Source organism: Pectinophora gossypiella, chromosome 23, assembly GCF_024362695.1.
Source record: "Pectinophora gossypiella chromosome 23, ilPecGoss1.1, whole genome shotgun sequence".
Classification (NCBI taxonomy): Eukaryota; Metazoa; Arthropoda; class Insecta; order Lepidoptera; family Gelechiidae; genus Pectinophora; species Pectinophora gossypiella.
In genome coordinates this window covers 4,452,286-4,474,465 of record NC_065426.1, presented here as the reverse complement: position 1 = coordinate 4,474,465, position 22,180 = coordinate 4,452,286, and the positions used below count along the sequence as shown (strand labels likewise).

The window sequence follows — 22,180 nt, the reverse complement described above, 5'->3', positions numbered from 1 at the left end:
TACTACATATAGAACGGCAACTCTCCGCTCCCCACCAGCGTCTGAGTAAGGTAAAATTTTATATGGGACTTTTCGCACTTTACAAGGTAAACAGCTAAAAATTGTTTCATTAGGAAAAGGAAACCGTGTTACCCCGAATTTGACGCAAGTGAAGCCGCGGTTACTATAATTCTGTCTTCTTCGAGATACAAACGCTTTGTGATGCTATGTTATATTGCTGTTGTTATAAAACAGGATATCTCAGGGTTCATATTTCGCATTGATAGCGTGCAATATATTCCGTAATAAATTATGTTCGTTTATGCCGTCTATCACTGTCGGTTTGAGATTCTAAACAGCGAAAGCAAATTCAAACAGTTTCAACGGTCCGATGGATCGTGTAATGATTACTGGTCGCACGTTCCGTATAAGTATACTGAGTAATCATAGTTGTTAATCATTGAATATATTTGTATATGTCTGTGTAGAATGTGTGTATGGGACCACGAACAAATACAAATTCAAAAATATCTTCAATCAGTAGGTAACATAGTTACACTTTTTTACATAACGAACGTCTCATCCGCCTAAAACTACTGCAGCTTCTGACAACCTGTATAGCCGGGGAAACGAAGCTGCAAGAAAAATCTCGGCACAGGGCCCTAGACGTTCTTTAAAAAAAATAAACATAAAATATTTTTATACAATTGAGTAATTTAGCTGCCTAATATCAGAACTTCCAAGTGGAAGTTAACGTAGTAAGTACTACGTTTCTAATACTCCACTTTCGCATCTTCCACTCACATCTCTCGTCCGCTCTCGGGGTTAGAGTCTCTTTATTTAAGAGCTTACACACACAACACAATACATACACACACGTACACATACATAAATTTTGCAAACGCAAACACAGTAATTTAAGAGCTGCGCTCTTGTCGATGGAATCCGCCATTCCTCTCTTCTTCCCGCCAAATCCTTCACCTCCTGATACGACACGACCTGCACCTTCTCTTTTATTTGTTTCATAAAATGTTGTCCTAGGTCTACCCCTTCCTCTCTTTCCTTCACTGTTTCCTTCTATGATTTTAGAATTGGGTTTTTTAGTGTTGGGACTAGAACACTCTTGATTAAAACCTGGATTTAAGGCACGCATACTTCTTCTTCCAACAGCTCTACTTTTTACATCCGCGTCATAAATATTGTCCGAAAGTCTACTTTCATTCATTCTCTCTACATATTCGAACCATCCAACCATGGATGTTCTCAATTCTCGTCAAGTTCTTTCACACCACAACACTCCCAAGTACCTACTAGTTACGTCGGAAAAACCAACAAAATTGTATTGGTGGACGTGAGAATAGTCTTTTCCTTTAATTCTTAGTGTCAGTAAAATAATAATTGAGTCTTTCTATTAAGCACCAATCCAAGATCGAAGGGTAGAAATACCATAAAATATGGGTACATTTAAATGATTTTATAACCTTAAAGTCGTAAGACCGAATACATACATAAACTTTCGCCTATTTCCCACCGGGTTAAGCAGAGATTATGGAATTCCATTTGTATCGAGCCTGACACCTCTTCCACATTCATCAATCGTTTCATACACGCACGCTGGCAAGTTTGATTTATACAAATGGCTTAAATTTCTTGAACGGACAAATAGGGAGCGCTTCAGTGCTCTCATTCGGTATTTCAACATAACATAAGCTCACGACATATATATATTTATATAGTCGTGAGCTTATATATATATATATATATATATATATATATATATATATATATACTATACACTATATATATATATATTGGGCTAGTCAGAGTACTACATCCATCGTAAGATGATCTAAACGGTATGGTACCTACGGTATTTCATTTTGCCTAATATTAATTATCTCTTTTTTTATCTTATCAAAATTAACAGATTTCTCCACATATTATCATTATTTTAATAGGTACCATTTTACCACCAGCAAGGCGATCGATTTGCAATAATTATACAATTCCACGCGATCGTACTCGCGAACGCTGCTTATATTACGCAACGTCGTCGTAATTTATTAACGGAATGGTTAAGGACACTGCAACACCCCACTCACTTTCAGTAGCACAATCGCATTCCCTCACGAGTTCTCGACGAGACCACACCAAAACCTCACCTCACCTCAAATGTCGCGAGTGAAGTGACCCTTGCGAGCTTAGTTCCAAACTGTGTTGTGAATATGGCGGCTATCTGGACTCCGCCGGACATAGCGCCGATATGCGCTGAACAGAACGCGCCCCTAACACAATGTTCGCAAACAGGATTTATGTTCCTAGCTTTAGTGACCCAGTTATTTGGAGGATCACCTGATGCCAGACAGGGTTACTATGGCGAATTCACGAACGGAATCAATGGATTTGGTGTGACTTCGAGTGTGAATCCAGTGGAAACCAGCATTTTTGGACCGCGTGTACCTCTCGGACCCACAGCACAACCAGTCCCTAGTTTAGGCCCATTGACTAATCAAGCATTTGGAAAAGTCGAAACTCATTTTTACGGGAAACCAGACTTGCAATCCAAATTCGAATTTCAGTACAAGAATCCGTTTGCGAAAGCTGATACATCCGGACCGATTTTCGATTTCAATTTTGTGAATAAAGGATTTTATGATACTGACGCGGCTGACTCTAAGAAGGTTACAGCTGCTACTCCAATGGAGAAAAAGGAAGAGAATAGTAGAAAGAAAAGGTCAAAGAGACAAGCAGCTGAGGAATATGACTTCATAATAGTCGGCGCTGGTTCCGCTGGATGTGTTTTGGCTAATCGTCTGTCGGAAGTTAAAAAATGGAAGGTGAGTGAAGTTTTTTTTTTCTGGTTTAGATATTCTCGTCTAGAAATCGATTTAATTATTACAAGCGTATCTATTATTGACAGCTGTTTAACATAATATTTTTATTACCCGCTTTCTTTTTATTATTTCCTAACTAAACAGAAAATAATAAAGAAAAATATTTATTCAATTGTAGATAAATTGAATTGTTGTTTCTGTGTCATCCTGGGTATGGTAAATTATTAAATAAATTATAACTAAAGTAACACGTACACCGAATTTGCAATTTGCCGAAATGTCCCCAGAAACAATTTAGCCTTCATAACAAAATCTTTTTCACAATTACAGAAACTAAGGACCTTGTAAATGAAACTATTTACTTAATTACTTAATAAAAAAAGAACATAATGGTTGGTAATTATATTCTTTTTTAGTTTTTTTTTTTTCGTTTTGTTGATCTCTTAGCATCAGTTTATGTATGTAAGTATGTAGGTATTTCTTTCCAAAGAACATCATCTTCCTAGCATTATTCCGTTTTTCACAGGGTCCGCTTACCTAAACTGAAGATTTGACAGGTCCGGTTTTTTACAGAAGCGTCTGCCTGTCTGACCTTCCAACCCGCAAACGGAAAACCAGCCCAATACAGGTTAGGTCACACACCTCCGAAAATGCATTTCTCGGGAATGTAGGTTTCCTCACGATGTTTTCCTTCACCGCTGACAACATGATAAACACTTATGAAATAAATTCGACATGTATTGGTTTACTCCTGTGCTGGTTTCGAACCTGCGACCTCAAAGTGAGACGCAAGCGTTCTACCAACTGAGCTACCACGGCTTCACCAACTTAGTTATTTCTTTCCAAAAAATATAAACATTAAAAAAATATTATACAAGTACGTCTGTATATAGACGAATTAAGAACTTTTTGAAGTTGGTTCATAGAAACAAAGTGCTCTGCTAGACAATAGACCTATTAGTATTGATTTAAGTATTGGTCACGGGAGAAGTTTTGCACAAAACAAGCAAACTTAAATACCTACAAATTAATTTTACAGCGGCTTAATTTGCACGAACCATAATTAGGACGTAAAATAAACATAAAGTATCCCCCGTAAGAACTCGTAATACTTACTTAACCAAGAATAATTATTTCCTAGTAACGTAAGTATTTCCCTATTTCATCAATGTACTAAGCATTATTGAAACTACTAACAATAGTTTTCCTATCTCATGAGAGTGTTTCATGGGAAAATCTTTTAATAGCACAGTTTCCTTTTTATTAACACAACGTTGTGTTTAAGAGTCGGGTTTTTATGTTAAAATGCCGTGCAGTTTAATAACATTCTAAGTGCTAATTTACTAATTAAATGTGATTAAACTTAAACACACAATTTACAATACAATACAATACAAATACACTTTATTGCACGAGAAAAGAAATAATTACAAAAAGACTACAAAAAGAAAAAAAATAGATAAGTGCGTGGGCGTGTGCGTGGGCGTGTGCGTGGGACTCACGATCCGGAGGTCCCGGGTGCGAATCCCGGTGGGGACATATCACAAAAATCACTTTGTGATCCCTAGTTTGGTTAGGACATTACAGGCTGATCACCTGATTGTCCGAAAGATGATGCGTGCTTCGGAAGGCACGTTAAAGCCATTGGGTCCCGTTTACTATTTACTGATATAAGTGATTAATCGTTACATGAGCCATGTCAGGGGCCTTAGGCGGCTCAATCATAACCCTGACACCAGGGTTGATGAGGTTGGTAATCCATCTCACAACCCACACGATAAGCAAGCATAGGGTTCATCGTACCTATCTTAGGACATCGAGTCAAGTGTGGAAGTTGTATTAGATTGTTTGTGGCTCTGCCCACCCCAATAGCGATTGCGGGTCCGAGGTTTGTATGTCTGTCTGTATGTATTGATTGGAAAAGATTACACAGCAACATTTTTATATAGATACAAATAGAGTGGAACGAATTTCTCAATTGAAACCTTATTTGATCTAAAGTGACCTTGTGAGGTAAAATAGGACCACAATGCTTGTGATTCATAAATAAGGCCTATCGCAGATTACATACTTACATAAACTCACGCCCGTAATCCTTTATGGGTTGGGTTGGACAAAGCCACAAGTAATCAAAAGCAACTTGCAGCCACTGTTGATACTTTTTCGGATTCCGTACCACAAAAGGAAAAACCCAACGCTAATAGGATCACTTCATTGTCCGTTCGTCTGTCTGTCCGTCACTCTGTCAAGATTGTTTTTCTCGGGAACGCGTGGAGATATCAAGTTGAAATTAACATCGAATGCTTATAATTAAAACACATAATAACGGGTTCTTACCGCGTTTAAAGCAGGGATATGAGACTCCCGATATTTCGACACTGTTGCAAGTGCCATGATCACGGGATAACTGCTTTAAACGCGGTAAAAACCCGTTATTATGTGTTTTAATTATGATAATAACCACGTAAACTTACAACAATCTAATATTTATGTCTGCAGTCCCTTCAAACTGTATACAAATCAAACTTCTAAATCAACGCAATCCAAAGATATAAATACGAATAAGTATATTTTACTGCTCCAAAATATTTTTTTTTACCTTTGATGGGTTTGCTCTTGGCTCCAGACTTGCCTGATGGCAATGACGAGGCCTAAGATGGTGCCTGTTCACTCTGCCCTGAATATAGTTACAAAAGAGACTTAAGTCAGAACCCTCAACGCTTCCCATTTGTCTGGTCAAGTAGTTATTTCCATCTGAGACAAACTTACAATAAGTCCATACAAAAAAAAGTTGATTGAAGGGAAGCGTGTGCGTGTGGAAACTTAATCAGTTATATTTCGCTGTCTAGTGTAGTTTAAGCCTTTCCGCTATATCCGGCCAAGTAGTGATTGTCATCTGAAGCAGACAAAAAAAGAAGCCAGTCCAACAGTATAACGACCGAATCATTTTATTTTCTGTGGCTCAGTAACAGACCGTATCGGTCAATAGCATGGCCTTGTTTTTTTTTTTTGTTCGCTATTTACGACATTGCACTTTTTTTCTTTCAAGGCTAAGTTCATTACCACCCTTTTTACCCTTCAAATAACTCATTATCGAATGATTACGCCATTTTACTTTCGAGTAATTTATTCTGACACGTTTAAAACGTATTGAGGGACTTTCTAGACTACGTTCCCCAAAGAATTATAGATGGCGCTGTATAGTTTTTTTTACCTATTTTCTGATTGATCGGGTATACAATTATTCAAAAACATAATGTAATGCTAATGATAGAGGCAAATATAATAATTATTTTCGCTTGATATTTGGATATTTCGCTTTAAATGATAAGTCCGCCATTTGCAATTTACTTAGTTAAGAGTCTTTTTGTAATTATTTCTTTTTATTTTGGTGCAATAAAGTGTATTTGTATTGTATCAGATATGACCCGTGGTAGAACGCATTCCTCTCACTTTGAGGTCGCAGGTTCGAATCCAGCACAGGCCTAAACCAATGATTGTCGAATTTGTTTCGAAATCATGTTTGGATCATAAATGATTATCACATGCTCAGCGGTGAAGGAAAACATCGTGAGGAAACCCATATTCCCGAGAAATAGAATATAAAAGAGCATATTCGGAGGTATGTGACATAACCTGTATTAGGCTTGGTTTTCTCTTCGCGGGTTGGAAGATCAGACATGCAGTCGCTTCTATAAAAAACCGGACCTGTCATATCTTCAAGTTAGGTAAGCGGATCCTGTGAGAAATAGGATAATTCTAGGGAAATGATTTGGATCAGATATATACATAATTATATTACTTCTCTTTATTTTTATTAGAATAATAATGGGTGGAAGATGTGTTGCGCCTGCGTGTAATAACAAGGGACATTTATAGCCAATACCAAATATAAACGATGCATATTGGTCTGATACTTAATACATACATACATACATACATAAACTCACGCCTATTTCCCACCGGGGTAAGCAGAGACTATAGAATTCCATTTGCTTCTGATACTTAATGTCCATACTAATTAAAAAGTAATTTATAGTCCAAGAGAAAACGTGTTCTTTTAGTTTTTTTTTTAAACTTATGTTGTCTTAATTATTCCACTAACAGAACAAGTGATATCCATTCCAACAGACTGAGGCCGAAACCTCACCCCGGACACTTCTTACAAATCACCTCGTTTTACATAAACACTTCACATTGACGTTATCGTACACGCGTATCTGTGTGTGTGACGTCTGACGCCATACAATTGAAGACTAAAGTACTCGTAAGACCGAGGGGGTGAGATAAATCTTGCTCAGCCGCTGGTGGGGAGAGTTGCCGTTCTATACGTAGTATTATTCCCTATTGTATGACAAAACTTAACTCAACAGTAAAGTAACAGCTTAAAGATAATAAGATACCTTCAACAGCGCCAAAAAACGCTAGAGACTCGGCCAAGTTTCATAACGAAATAGCAAATAACAGAGGAAACTATTATTCCTCAGAGATATCGCTTATCCGGATCGCCTTTAAATTAGTATGTCCTTACAAAAAGTTGGATGTGGCTCGGAGTAAGAGTTTCTGGAAGGAATCTTTACATTGAAAGACAGAAAGAAAGATTTATGAAAAATATGTTTTTTATGAAAAATAAACATTTTACTTACTTCCATATTGGACGCCACATTAACAAACTTACATACATCACACATTACATTGCATCTTTACTTAACACGTTACGGGACAAAGCGTCAAGAGGCGCGAGGCTAAAATCACCTCAATTTATTTTCCATACACTTTTTACACATTTATTTTTCTAAATATGTTTTTTTTTGATCATAGATCATTTCCTACGTGGTTTCCAGGATTTCCTCCTGGTTGATAACAAAAGGTTAGCCCTATTAGATGGGACTTAAACATAGCTGGCGAGAAGTGGGTGTATATATTAAACAACCCTGCCTACCCCTTCAGAGATACAGGCATGATGCTATGTGTATATATAGAAGTATTTGTTAATAAAGCGCTCATAAAAACCTAAGTATTAATTGGGTCAGTCGTAATAGTATTTTATGCAACAGTTGTATAAGAAGGGTCAAAAAATGCGAGTGGCGTGAGTTGCGATGTGAGCCTTGGCGAACATCGCAATAAGAGACGCCACGAGCATTTTTTGACCTAGTTATACAACGTTGCATACAATACTTTTTCTACGACGACGTAATTTTAAATGAAACAAAAATTATACAAAGAAAAATTTTATTTATAAAAATTATTTTCCAACGCGCGGGAAAATGGCGGCAAATGTATACTTTTTTTTTATAGTATATCTATGGCACCAAACAAAGTAAAGGTGCCAGTTTCCAGGTCAAAAAAAAAAACAACAACAATGCTTTTTTGGCGACATTATAGTACAGTTACACTTTGTAAACAATGCTTTTATAGGCCATAGAGCGTACACTTTTTCAAAGAGTTTAATTATGTATGTACTTATATTAGACTTTTTGGTTATTTAAATGCCAGATTAAAGTAGAGGAGTAGAAAAAAATTATAACTTATTTAACTTATTAAACACATTCCTGCACGTAAAATCGAAGCTCATAAAAAATAATCAGGTTAACAATCATTGAGTAATAATAAATTTTATTTTAGACATAATTATTACTAATATACATATGCAGCATATGCATATGCCGCAGTGGTGCAGCGTGGTGGAGTATGCTCCATACCCCCTCCGGTTGATTGAAGGGAGGCCTGTGCCCAGCAGTGGGACGTATATAGGCTGTTTATGTTATGTATACATATGCGTCTGGCCTTCGAACATGAAGGGTAACACCATCCCAGTACATGTTATGCCACATTCCCCCGAAATGAATTTCTCAGGAATGTGGGTTTCCTCACGATGTTTTCCTTCGGCGCACCTGTTAATCGTTTATGATCCAAACGTGAATTTCAAAAAATCATGGCCTTACCTGTGCTGGATTCGAAACTGCGACCGCACATCGAGAGTCAAGCGTTCCTCCAACTGGGATATCACGGCATCTGAAGAATTAGATAACATAAATTGTTATATATTTTTGTAACATACCTCCATAACAACATTACAAATGGCTCATATACGTCCCACTGCTAGGCACAAGCCTCCCCTCAATCAACCGGAGGAGGAAGAACTGGATAATAACCAAAAATTACGAATCCCTTCCAGTATCTCTAAATCTTTGCCGCTATAAAACTAAAACAATGACTCCCAGTCGCAAAGCGAAAAAGTTTTACAATTGCAGTCTGACTGTACTCTGGCAACACTGTTTTCTCTAGCTGACTGTTCACTGTTTTCTTCAGTAACCACTTTGCCTGATATTTATGGTGTCTGATACTATCTTTTGGAGTTAAACGGACCAATTTGTCAGACCTCATTAGGACTTAAGTCGGGTCAAGCTTTTAGAGTTTTTGCTTGGTGGAAATACTTAAAAGTTACGAAATGAAGCAAATGGTTTTGTTAGTAGACGAATCTTTCTTTCTTTATAGATTAGGATAAAAAAGAATAAAAAGTAATTATAATTTTATACATGGGGCAAGATCCCCTCTGGTTGATTGAGGGGCGGCCTGCCCAGCAGTGGGACGTATGTGATGCCTTGGTTTGCGAAATGAAATACTGCTTTAAAAGCAGATTTTAGATTAAGAAAACATTTATTATGAGTTGTTTTTTTAGATAATAAAACGACTGTAAATAAACGCTAGATCATTACCACTCCCGGTGGCCACATATCACAAAAAACACTTTGTGGTCCCCAGTTTGGTTAAGATATTAGAGGTTGATCACCCGATTGTCCGTAAGAACATCCTTTCTTCTGAAAGCACGTTAAGCCGTTGGTCCCGGTTACTTCTTACTGATGTAAGTATGTAGTCATTACATGAACCATGTAGGGGGCCTTAGGCGGCTCACTAATAGCCTTGACACCAAGGTTGATGAGGTTGGTAATCTACCAACACATCCAACACCTCACATTCCACACGACAGAAGAAAATAAACCACTTCCAAAAATCACTGTTTGATCACTTACCACGTTTCTCGTACCGAAAACACTTATTTAAATAAGAATGTCACTGCTCTTGTGTTTTTTTTTTATATTATCTCTTTTTAACCTTAACCAAGCACTAATCTTACTTTTCAATGTTTCCATATTTGTCTACCCTCATTTGAAACGTCAGAAAAAATACCATGGCGTATAATAAACATTGCAAAAACGAAAGAACATTTTTAACGACATTATTTAATTAAAATATTAATGAATTAAAATAAAATGTTCAGGTAAAATTCTTTTATTATTATTTTACATTTGCATATGGCTAGTAACGCCATCTCTTGAAAATGTCGGGAAGTACCTACTATTTATAAAATCACAATGTATGTAAATCTTGAAAAATTGATTTCATAAATAAATATTAGTCTACTAACATTAGGATTAAGTACTATGTTACTAACATCTATGGACAATAGTCTGAAAATAAAGAATTTGAATTTGAATTTGAAAATCTCATACACATGAGCGGATCATGGGGCTCATATCAAGGGTGACAGGTTCAACAAGGCCTGAGTAATGTTCCTATGTATAATGTTACTAGCTTTTGCCCCTAACCCTGACAACAGGGTTGATGGTTGGTAATCCACCTCACAACCGACGGAAGAAAACTAGCTTTTGCTTAAGGCTTCGCTCGTGTTAAATTCGGGGTAACATGGTTCCCCTTTTCTAATGTACCAATTCATAGCTTCCTACCTTAAAGGGGTTAGGGGCAGAATCCCAAAAAAATAATAATGCACGATTTTTTTGTTAATCACAAATATACGGTATAAAAATTTTTAGCTTTCTACCTTGAAAATTACTGAATGCTCCATACAAAATTCCGCCCCCCATATTAGGGAACTGGAGGGGTTAGACAGAGACAAAAAAAAATATCCTATGTCACTCTTCATCACTTCAACTAAGTATCTCCGCTTAAAAAATTACGTCACTTCGTCGCTCCGTTTTGCCGTGAAAGACGGACAAACAAACAGACACACACATACATAAATATATAACTACATGTGTGTAGTTAATGCATATTAACTAGGATAAGAATGAATCATGTGTGTAGTTACAAGGTATGTATGAGCTAGGATCAGTCGTGGTTGATCGACCCACACAATATATACACGGCGCATACATACATATGTATGGGAATGGATAAACAATAATTACCGCGTTGCTGTAACGATCTGATAGGGCATTTCACGGTTCGTCTAGCGTCTTACACATTGCTATGTTGCAGTCATTTTTGGTCTACAGACTTTATATGAAATGTCTATTTTAGAAATTAACCTGAGACCAACCAATTTTTTCGGGAGCGCCGGTTCAATCCCCGGACTTGTATTGACGAGTAATTAATGTACATTAAGAGCAATTTTCATTAACACAGATAGCACGACCATTATAGATGGATAGGATACTACCAAACACGTTGGTCTAACAGAAAGCTCGATGACGCATGGGTACTTAGTTCTTCGTGAGCTAAATCTCTAATTATCACAGTTCAAAAATAATATAGTCGTAAGCTTGTTTATTTAATTTACTTTATTTTATTTTATTTATTCATTTATTTTTTAAGTTGATAATTTTGAATGATAATTGTAATTGTATTAATTTAATTTATTAGATATGGATATGTTCATCTGGAATAAATGAATTTATTATTTAATTTACTTTATTTTATTTTATTTATTCATTTTTTTTTTAAATTGATTATTTTGAATGATAATTGTAATTGTATTAATTTAATTTATTAGATATGGATATGTTAATCTGGAATAAATGAATTTATTATTATTTATTTATTTAAAAGACGAGCACAACATTTGACAATCATAATAGAGGATAACATCTAATAGTGTATAAAGTATTATACCAGATTGTAAAACCAATAATGTGTCGTACAACATGATCGACCTCAACAGCATAAAGAAAATAATACGAAATATAAAAAAAAATAGAGGAAAATAGTTAACAGTGTGAAGCACAGATATTGATTAATATGTAAGTAAGGTATATGATAACGTATGCTTATGTTAAGTATATTATATATATTTATTTAGGCTTACTAACAGTCAAACAGGTTATCATAGAGCAATCCCGGGTCTAAAGAGGCCACATTGAAGCAATTCATCTTAAAAAGCAATATTTGACATTTATTAACATGGCGCACTTTCTTTTATAAAGGCGAATGTCCAATTGCATTTTTAGATGAATGGCTTCCTTGCCTTTTTGTTTGGACTTTTAACCTCTCAGATAGAATTAAATATCGAAGTTCATGTACGTTTTATACTCTTAGACTATATGCGAAATGTCTCAAGTTCAATATTTGCCTGCAACCGTTGCATTGTACACTAACTATGCAATCTGCATTGCATGAGGTTTTCACATTAGCACTTCGTAATCGTAATACTAGCGTGCGAATAATTTCATTATCGATACCTTTCATCTGACAACCTTATACAGATTAAATTTGTAGAATTTGCAGTACCTACTTGAATTGTATGGTCTAATGACTCATTATTATATTTGAAAGCCACGCTCTTGGCGGTATAGGATTCTTCATGCTACTTCTTTAGGGAAAAATGGGGCAGTGGGTTCCTTCTTGCCTTCCGCCCCGCAGTACTCTGTCTGACGCGAGTGGGATGGCACTCAAAATAGTATATTTTAAAGCCACCAGCCAAGCCAGTCACTTACAGTAAAAAATATACTACTAAAAAGAAGAATAAAAACAAAAAAAAATTGAACGTCACTCTACATAATCGAAATGTGTATTTTCGTTGGGAATAACATTAACATGTTCCTCCGATATATTCATCGAAATAATTTAAGAGTTCGCAAAGCACTGGCCACTCCCTTGTTTAAAATTTGTTGACTCCTGCCCTCACTCTATGTCCGTTAGAATATACAATAAATTACCTAAATTCATAACTGAAACAGAAAAATATACCTATTCAAGATAGCTTTAAAAAATACTTGCATATGCTGCAAAAGTTTTTTAACGAATCTGTTAGGTACTAATTAATAAGAGTACGTATTGTTTTTCATTAATAGTTATTATTTTTATAAGGTAAACACTTACAGGGTTCCTTTATGTACTTGCCTCTATTTTAAGACCTCTGTATTAACACTAAGAATGCAATAAATATCTTATCTCACATCTTCGACGCTGAAGGTTTTGATTCCATATTTAATAAAAAAAATACAGCTTGTCCTCAATCTCAGGTTAATTACCTGATTGTCCGAAAGTAAGATGATCCGTGCTTCGGAAGGCACGTTAAGCCGTTGGTCCCGGTTACTAATTACTGATGTAAGTAGTCGTTACATGAGTCATGTCAGGGGCCCTTGGCGGCTCAATAGTAACCCACTAGGGTTGATGAGGTTGGTAATCCACTTCACAACCCACACGAGAGAAGAAGAAGACAGCTCGTCCTTTGTCAGTATCTTCTATTGTTTATTATGTGACTCTATAGTACAGATAACTAAAATAGTTATTGCGTAATCTATAGGTAGTCACGATTATAAAGGAGAATGTCTATAGGTTCCCAGTTGTGTCAGTATCGGAATAAATTTCAATACAATCAAGACAAGTCCAACACAACTATCAAACTGCGGTGGCGCAATTAGCAACTTGAGCGTGGTTCGACTTAGAGGTATTTACTATGTACCTGGATTGTAACGTAATAGATTATAGTAATAGTCCTACCTCGCTAGGACACCATGAACCACCAGCGGGAAATATACTAGGTTCCAACCAGTTAAATCAGTTACTTTTTAGTAAACATCAAAACACAAATTTGTATAAAAAAGTATACTGTGACATAATAGAAAAACGTGATAAAATGACGGAATCGTTATTACGTTTTTCATTATTAAAATTCATAAATAAGTAAAATAAAAAAATGAAAATGTTTTTCGTTAGTTGTTATGTTATGTTTTGTAAATGTTAGATCTGTCTTTATTTAGTAATCAGAATTTCATAATTTATCTTCAACCTAGTACTCGACCCCGTTATTGTCGATACATTATTGTCCGTGGTTGTCGATACATGTATAAATTTACGCTCGTGACCTTGAAAGGGTGTCCTTGGCGTCATCATCATTGACATGAAAATTAGGGCAGTACTCTGTCTGACGCGAGTGGGAAGGCGCCCAGAGTAGTCTATTTCAAAGCCGTACTAGGACTTCTGTCCTGTGCCTGTGAATAGTACTGACAGTTACTGCTGCCCTCTGTCAGGTTCCAGGTCACAGTCCCTGTGATTTGCCCCTTCCGTCCTGCATTACCGTACCGATGGTTCCCATCTCCGCTTATGCAACCGTCGAGGTCTTTATCCGTCTCCCTGGGCAAGAGGTCTCTATCCGACCTCAGCCACCATCTCACTCCAGCCTACTAAAGTATGTGGCGCCCACTCCTGCGGTACGGATGCACCGAACAGGAATTGCCCCAGTGGAGGGCAGAGAAGATGACTCTGCTCCCCCCGGGGCCGAAAATTAAAGGTCATCCAAAGAGAATGATAATAAATGAAAAAGCTGCAGATTAGTTCGAAGGTAGTTAGGTTCAGCTTGAATAAAAAAACAGTGTAATCTTGCGCAGCACAAAGTTTGATCGAGTCTAAACTAAACTATCACAATGTAATTAATTGCTGCCGAGCGCTCGCGCCGGACGGAACTTCATCACATTTTCATTTATATTTCGCTATAACGGTTCTGTGCTAGTTTCGAAGCGATTGTGGATTTAATAAGTCATTGTGGTCCTGTGGTACACCGGCTTGCTTCTCAAACGGGGAGCTCCGGTTTGAACCCCGGTACCGGACTGCACCAATGAGTAATGAGTATTAATTTAACGGCCTCTGTGGTCCAGTGGTTTGAGCGTTGGGCTCACGATCCGGAGGTCCCGGGTTCGATTCCCGGTGGGAACATATCACAAAAAAATACTTTGTGGTTACTAGTTTGGTTAGGACATTACAGGCTGATCACCAGATTGTCCGAAAGTAAGATGACCCGTGCTTCGGAAGGCACGTTAAGCCGTTGGTCCCGGTTACTACTTACTGGTGTAAGTTAGTAGTCGTTACATGAGCCATGTCAGGGGCCTTTGGCGGCTCAATAGTAACCCCGACACCAAGTTTGATGGGGTTGGTAATCCACATCATAATCCACACGATAGGAGAAGATTTATCTTAAGTGCAGTTTTCACTAACACAATTGCCTCGACCATTAATAAAGCGCGGTGAGGCGTACTTAGTACATCTTGCGATGCATGTACTTCTAACTACCCCAATCGAGATATAGTTGTGAAGTTATGTTATGTAATGTTGTTACTTCTCTCTTCTCATAATGTCTAATCCCCACTTCAGTCTATTCAACTAACACTTAAACATAATTAGGCTGTGTGTTTTTTAACAGCCTCTGTAGTCTAGTGGTTAAAGCGTTAGGCTCTCAATCTGGAGGTCCGGGTTCGATACCCGATGGGGACATTGTCGAAATCACTTTTTTGAAACTGTTCTTTGTTTGGTAAGAAATTTGCAGGCTTGAATCACTTTATTGTCTGAAAAAGTAAGATGATTCCGTACTTCGGCGGGTAGGTTAAGCCGTTGGTCTCGTAAAAAAACATCTCTACCAACCAACGGAGTATGCTCCATAATCCCCTCCGGTTGATTAAGTGGGACGTATATAGACTGCTTATGTTTTATATACCTTTTATAAAATCAATATAGAAGTAAAATGATTAATCATTTACGAAAGAATTCACTGATCCATCAAATCTTCTCTAAGCAAATCCCCTATTCTTCAACAGATCCTTCTTCTGGAGGCGGGACCAGAGGAGCCCGATGTGACGAGCGTGCCAGCCTTCGCCCCGACCCTGGCGAGATCCAATATCGACTGGAACTACAACACCCAGCCTGAAGAGCTGACTTGCAGAGCTCATAGGGGAGGAACTTGTCCCTGGATTAGGTAAGTTGAAACCAAAACCACCGTGACCAACCCAGGGTTATTCAAGCGCGAACGTTACTATCTACAATTTATACATAACATAACATAAACAGCCTATATATACATACATAACAGCCTCTCTTCCATCTACCGGAGGGGGTATGCGGGTGTTTTGGCAAATAGCCCGGGACTACGGTGCCTTCCGAAGCACGGAATCAACTTACTTTTACGGACAATCAGGTGATTCAGCCTGCAATGCCTTCACCAAATAGACTTACAAAGTGATTTCGACAATATGATTATGAATCGAACCCGGAACTCCAGATCATGAGCCCAACGCTCGAACTACTAGAGCACGGAAGCTGTTTGTATAGTAGCAGATTTCTCTACACGTCCATTAAATTCATGATTGCAACCGAAAAAAAAAATCTATGAAATAAGTTTTTTTTTTAAATACGCCATGCCGCCTTACGCGTAAATGCGAGTGAAATACTGTCTGCGCGTTCTTTCCCTTACTCTTTAGTGGCTTACGTCCAACTAAAGTAAAACCCAGAGGGGGTGAGGCCCCGATGCAATATTTTTGAGGGGCGGGGAGTTACCGTTATATACGTAGCATTATAATTTATTCTATGGTAATATCTAGGGACATAATATCATATTACGTAGAAATGCATAATCCGTTGAAATACCGATCGATTTTAATGTTGCGTGGTTTATTTTCAAATTCAATTTATTCAGGGATCAAGGATTCATCCGAAGCTTACGTTTAGTTTGATCCCTGTTACGTGAGTCATTTTACAACCACTGGAAAAGGTAGACGGGATTTTGTTTTAAATGTTTCAATTTTAAAGCTTACAGGCATATTCTTACTTCCTTATTTCTGATAAAAGTGAAATTAATTCACTTGCATGCCTGCCTTTTTATTGAATAGACAATATTTTTATCATCTTGTCTGTTAATTTTACTTTTTGTATCTCTTTCTAAGGTGACAGTTTACGACATCTTCTACTACTTCTAATGTTTTGTCTTCTTTCCGCCCTTCCTCTGCATGTTCTTTTCTTAAACTATTAATTTTTACTAACAGAATTATATGTATTTTTTGCTTAAAAAGGAACATTTATTTAAAATTTTAAATGTTTTTGTATTTTTCTATGAACTGATTACAGTGGTCGAGTTATGGGAGGAGGAAGTGCCATCAACTATTTAGTGTATATGAGGGGAAACAGAAAAGATTACGACGAGTGGGCAGAGATGGGAAACGAAGGATGGAGTTATGAAGAAGTATACTAGAATTTGTTTACGATATGTGACATGAAATATTAATAAAATTATTAAAATGATTATTTACAATTTTCAGGTACTACCGTACTTCAGAAAGTCCGAAAATAATCGTGATAAGGAATCCAAAAATACATTATATCACGGTATAGATGGGCCTTTAACAGTCGAAAGATTCCCGTATGCGGACAAAAATATCGAAATGCTTTTAAGTGCTTTTCAAGAAGCAGGGTTACCTCGAATGGATTTGAATGGAAAAGATCAATTAGGTACCATGATAACTCAAACAACATCAAGAGATGGACAAAGAATGTCTACTAACACTGCTTTTATAAGACCCATTAGAAACAAAAGACGTAACCTTATAATCCGTACAAATTCTCAAGTAACGAAAATTCTCTTTTGTGATGACAAAGCTTATGGAGTAAGGTACACACGAAACGGCAAATGGTTCAGATCATTTGCAAGAAAGGAGGTAATAATAAGTGCTGGTGGTTTGAACTCTCCGAAGCTACTCATGCTGTCTGGTATAGGGCCGAAATGCTATTTAGAAGCTTTAAATATACCAGTCGTCAAAGATTTGAAAGTAGGGTACAATTTGCAAGATCACTCCACTACTGATGCATTTTTAGTGGGTCTTACAAACAAAACTTCGACTCTTATAAGTTTGAAGAATATAATTGAAAGAGTAAGAAATTATCGCAAAAGACCAGTAGTAAACGGTCCGCTATCTGCCACTGGTGTTACACATATAAGTGCATTCATAAGAACACCATTTGCAGAAGACGAAACTGCACCAGATATACAATTCCATTTTGATGGACGAAATCTTCAAGAGTTTTATTCTGATCCAACAACTTATATAGCTACAAATACATTGCCGTTTTCTTTTTACAACAGTATTAATGTTAGACCTATTCTCCTAAAACCAAGAAGCAGAGGTTTCTTGACATTGAACAGTACTCATCCAGTGTTCGGTCAGCCATTGATATATCCAAGATTTTTCACCGTCAGAAAAGACTTAGATACTTTAGTGGCAGCAGCACATTTTGCTACAAAATTAGAAAATTCCAAGGCATTTAAAAGAAACGGTGTAGAGTTTATAAGAAGATCCGTTGAAGCGTGCTCAAATTATAGATGGGGAACGTCTGAATACTTCGCTTGTTTGTTTACTAGATATACAACGACGATATACCATCCAGTAGGAACGTGTAAAATGGGACCTATATGGGACGAAGATGCGGTGGTAGACCCAAGACTACAGGTGTATGGAGTGAAGAACTTAAGAGTAGCAGATGCCTCGATTATGCCAAAAATAGTTCGTGGTAATACTATGGCTCCTGTCATTATGATTGGGGAGAAAGCTGCTGATATGATCAAAGAGGATTATCTTTGAGATCCTAATAAATATAATAAAGTTGAAAAATTTAAGTTCCTTGCTTGCCATGTAGTGAGTCTTAGTTGAATGGACAAATGTATAGAAATAATTAGTGCAGTTACCTATCTTAACTGAAGTGGGTACGGACAATAACTGTGCAAAATAAACACAATCTTGTGATAGAAATATTTTGTTATATTTACGTGTATTTAGGTTTATTACATTTTAAATGGTATCAACGTGTTTTCTTTCCTATTCAGAATGAACACTCACAAAGGTTCCTCAACTTCTTTTCTCTCGTGCTTAACTTCTTTCGTTTTTCACATTCTTTGCAGTCTCGTATCTAATAACACTCGGCATCAACGTTACAATAAATAGTTATCACAATGTGTTCTATCTGACAGGGTTCTGGCCTTGACATCGTCGCCCGTCAATAAAATTTGACTACCTTTACTTTATCAATTTTCATTTGAACTTTATACATATTCGTTCTCCGTATTACACTCGGATTCCCTGTAAGATTACTCACTAAAACAAATTAATCAAGAAACACTAATACAAATGAAGGTCTCATACGCAACACCACAGACATCAAAATTGGTAAGTCACACAAACTTTTTGGACAACACCATGAAATCACGTTATTAACATTAAATACATACTTAAAACTATTGCAGTAGATAATTATTTTTTTAATCTAACAGTCACAAACATAATTATGCACACAAGTAATATTTAACACGATAACTAATAGCACTTTATTTGAAAGTACCTTATTGTTCATTTTGACCTTCACTACTTATCATTAACATTTTGCAATTTTCAATAGGGTGATGATATTTTTAATCAAAAAATCTGTAATTAAAATTACAATGTCACTGGCTGATAGATATATCAAATAGTGTTTCGATTCAAATCGTTTTTGCACAAGTATTACATAGTACATGTATAGTCTCACCTAACCCATTTTACACTTATTTCTCACAGTCATTAATTGTGTTGATTGTATTGAGATCATGTGAGTTACTATTTTTGTATGTTAGTCTCTGGGCCCAAAAAGAGGACATCATTAATGTTATTTATTTATTCTGCCTATCCATTCAAATTAAATTTTAGAATTAAAACAATTTTTATGAAACAATGTTACACTTTGAGTCGTCAATTTTTTTTTTGTCGAATCTCTCATCCGCCTAAAACTACTGCAGCTTCTCAACCATTACTTTAGTTGTTGTTTTCACGTAATATTAGAACTAAACAAAATTGGTGACTGTTCACAAATGATTCCACTCAGGCTATTTCACTGTCTTCTTTAGTCGTCTACTGTAAAACAGTTACATTTTTGAAACGACTGAGGAGTTAATATAAAATCATTTCTGAACAGATCATAAAAGAAGATATTTTACAATCATTTTATCAATAAAGATAATGTTATTATTTACAGAGGCAGGACTATGGGAGGATCGAGTGCTGTCAACTTCCTCGTGTACATAAGGGGTAACAAGAGGGATTACGACGAATGGGCTGACCTTGGTAACCATGGATGGAGCTATCATGACGTAAGTGCATACATAACAAGACATGTGCTTTGTGTTAAACAGTTTCATGGCCTAGCATATTACTATAATCTTCGCAATTTTCAGAAACGTTGGTAAATTTTTGCTTAGCTGTCATCTAAATGGTTCGTGGTACCGAGGTGGTACCTAAACTTGTTTCTATATAATTAATTATCTTTATGTTTAGATGTTATGTGACTTGTGTCACTTAGTAAACTCAAATATTTCTCTCAGGCGCCTCCATGGTAACCCTGGTACCAAAGTTGATAAGGTCAATCATTGATCTCATAATCGCACGAGAGAAGAAGAAGAATATTGATTCATATTACTGGAGGATACCGAATAGCGTCATTATATTACATCTGCAGTTACCAAGAGATTTGGTTTTCACGTTTGTTACTCAGATGTGAAGAAACATTTCCACTAGTGAGAAAAGGATTTAAATGTTCATTGTTCCATTAGACATTTATTTTGTTCAATTTTCAGGTGTTACCGTACTTTAAGAAGGCGGAGAACAACCGCGATGTAGAAGCTCACGACAAGTATCATCACGCCGTCGGTGGACCCCTCAACGTGGAGAGATTCTCATACGTCGACGTCAATACTATGATGCTTGTTCAATCGTTCAAAGAAAGAGGTCTACCCGTAACCGATTTTAATGGTCATCACCAAATTGGAACTGATATCGGCCAATCAACATCCAAAGATGGTCGCAGATGGTCAGCTAACGTTGCTTATATACGACCTATTCGAGGCAAAAGACCAAATTTACATATTATGCCTGATACCTTTGTAACTAAAGTTCTAATCGATCCTCATACAAAAACTGCTATTGGCGTAAATTATGTAAGGAACGGTGCTTTTTACTCAGTTTACGCCAGGAAAGAAGTTATTCTTAGCAGTGGATCGATAAACTCTCCAAAAATACTGATGTTATCTGGTATAGGACCTAAAGAACATTTGTTAGATCTGAATATCCCAGTACATGCAGATTTGAGAGTGGGCTATAATCTTCAAGATCACGTTACTACAGATGCATTGATTATGGGATTGTCAAACAAAACATCTACTTTGGTAGACGGACAGGAACTGATGGATGAAGTTTATGAGTACTATTCTCAGCATCCAAAAAAGCATAGTCCTTTAGCTACAACGGCGACTTTGAATGCGATCGCGTTTATTAAGACTGGTTTTAAAAACCGTGACGTTCCCGATATACAGTTTCATTTTGATGGTCGTAACGTGCAGGAGTTTTACTCGGATCCTACTACTTACATGGCAGCAAACATGTTCCCTCTATCTTTCTACGACGGTATAGCAGCCAGACCTTTGCTCTTGACTCCAAAAAGCAGAGGTTTTATATTACTGAACAGCACTGATCCAGTATTTGGTCCACCGTTGATTTATCCAAGGTTCTTCACTGTGAAGAAAGACATGGATACTTTAATAGAGGGGATACGTTTTGCTGTTAGTTTGGAAGAAACTGAAGCTTTCAGAAGATCTGGCGCTAGTTACGTTAGGGTGCCAGTTCAGGGTTGTGTTGAGTACCCTTGGGGTACTTACGAATATTTTGCATGTCTGTTAACCCATTATACGTCTACGATATATCACCCAGTGGGAACTTGCAAGATGGGTCCCAAATGGGATCATGAAGCAGTAGTAGACCCCAGATTAAGAGTCTATGGTATTAAGAAGTTGAGAGTTATAGATTCCTCGATAATGCCGCTAATAGTTAGGGGTAATACAAATGCTCCTACAATCATGATAGGTGAAAAAGGTTCAGATATGATTAAAGAAGAATGGTTGACTTTTCATCAATGAAAATTTCCTTTGGACGTAGAAAAATATTATAGTAGTAAAAATAAAATGCCTAAATGCAACTACAAAAGCCAGCATAAAGGATTAAATTATGAAAATGATGTCAAGAAAATAATTGTTATTGTTTTGTAACGAGTTAAAATAATGTAAACAAAACATCTATGAAATTACTCGATACATTCGTTTGTCAACATTAAATTAACATTTTGCTAAATGCTTTATTTAATAAGTAACTATCTGTGGCGGACCATCAACGCGGCGAGCAATACATGCGGTAAAAACAAACTTATAATAAGCATAGGCATTTTTGAATTTCATAGTATTTTAAGAATAGAGCAACGCTAACAAAAAAATAGTTCTGAATAAAAATAAG

At 36.7% G+C, this 22,180-nt stretch overlaps 1 protein-coding gene across 2 annotated transcripts; it reads left to right on the top strand.

Annotated features, from left to right (window-relative positions):
* Nucleotides 1-2,117: 2,117 nt before the first annotated feature.
* LOC126377338 (glucose dehydrogenase [FAD, quinone]-like) lies at nucleotides 2,118-21,944 on the top strand. Of its 2 annotated transcripts, none has more exons than XM_050025040.1 (4): nucleotides 2,118-2,816; nucleotides 15,644-15,801; nucleotides 19,878-19,992; nucleotides 20,476-21,944. In XM_050025040.1, the coding sequence occupies exons 1-4, from the start codon at nucleotides 2,205-2,207 to the stop codon at nucleotides 21,808-21,810; spliced, it is 2,220 nt and encodes a 739-aa protein (XP_049880997.1). In that variant the 5' UTR covers nucleotides 2,118-2,204; the 3' UTR covers nucleotides 21,811-21,944. The 2 variants fall into 2 exon arrangements, with proteins under 2 accessions (XP_049880997.1, XP_049880999.1); XM_050025042.1 differs by lacking the exons at nucleotides 19,878-19,992; nucleotides 20,476-21,944 and adding exons at nucleotides 16,947-17,061; nucleotides 17,138-18,454.
* Nucleotides 21,945-22,180: the final 236 nt, after the last annotated feature.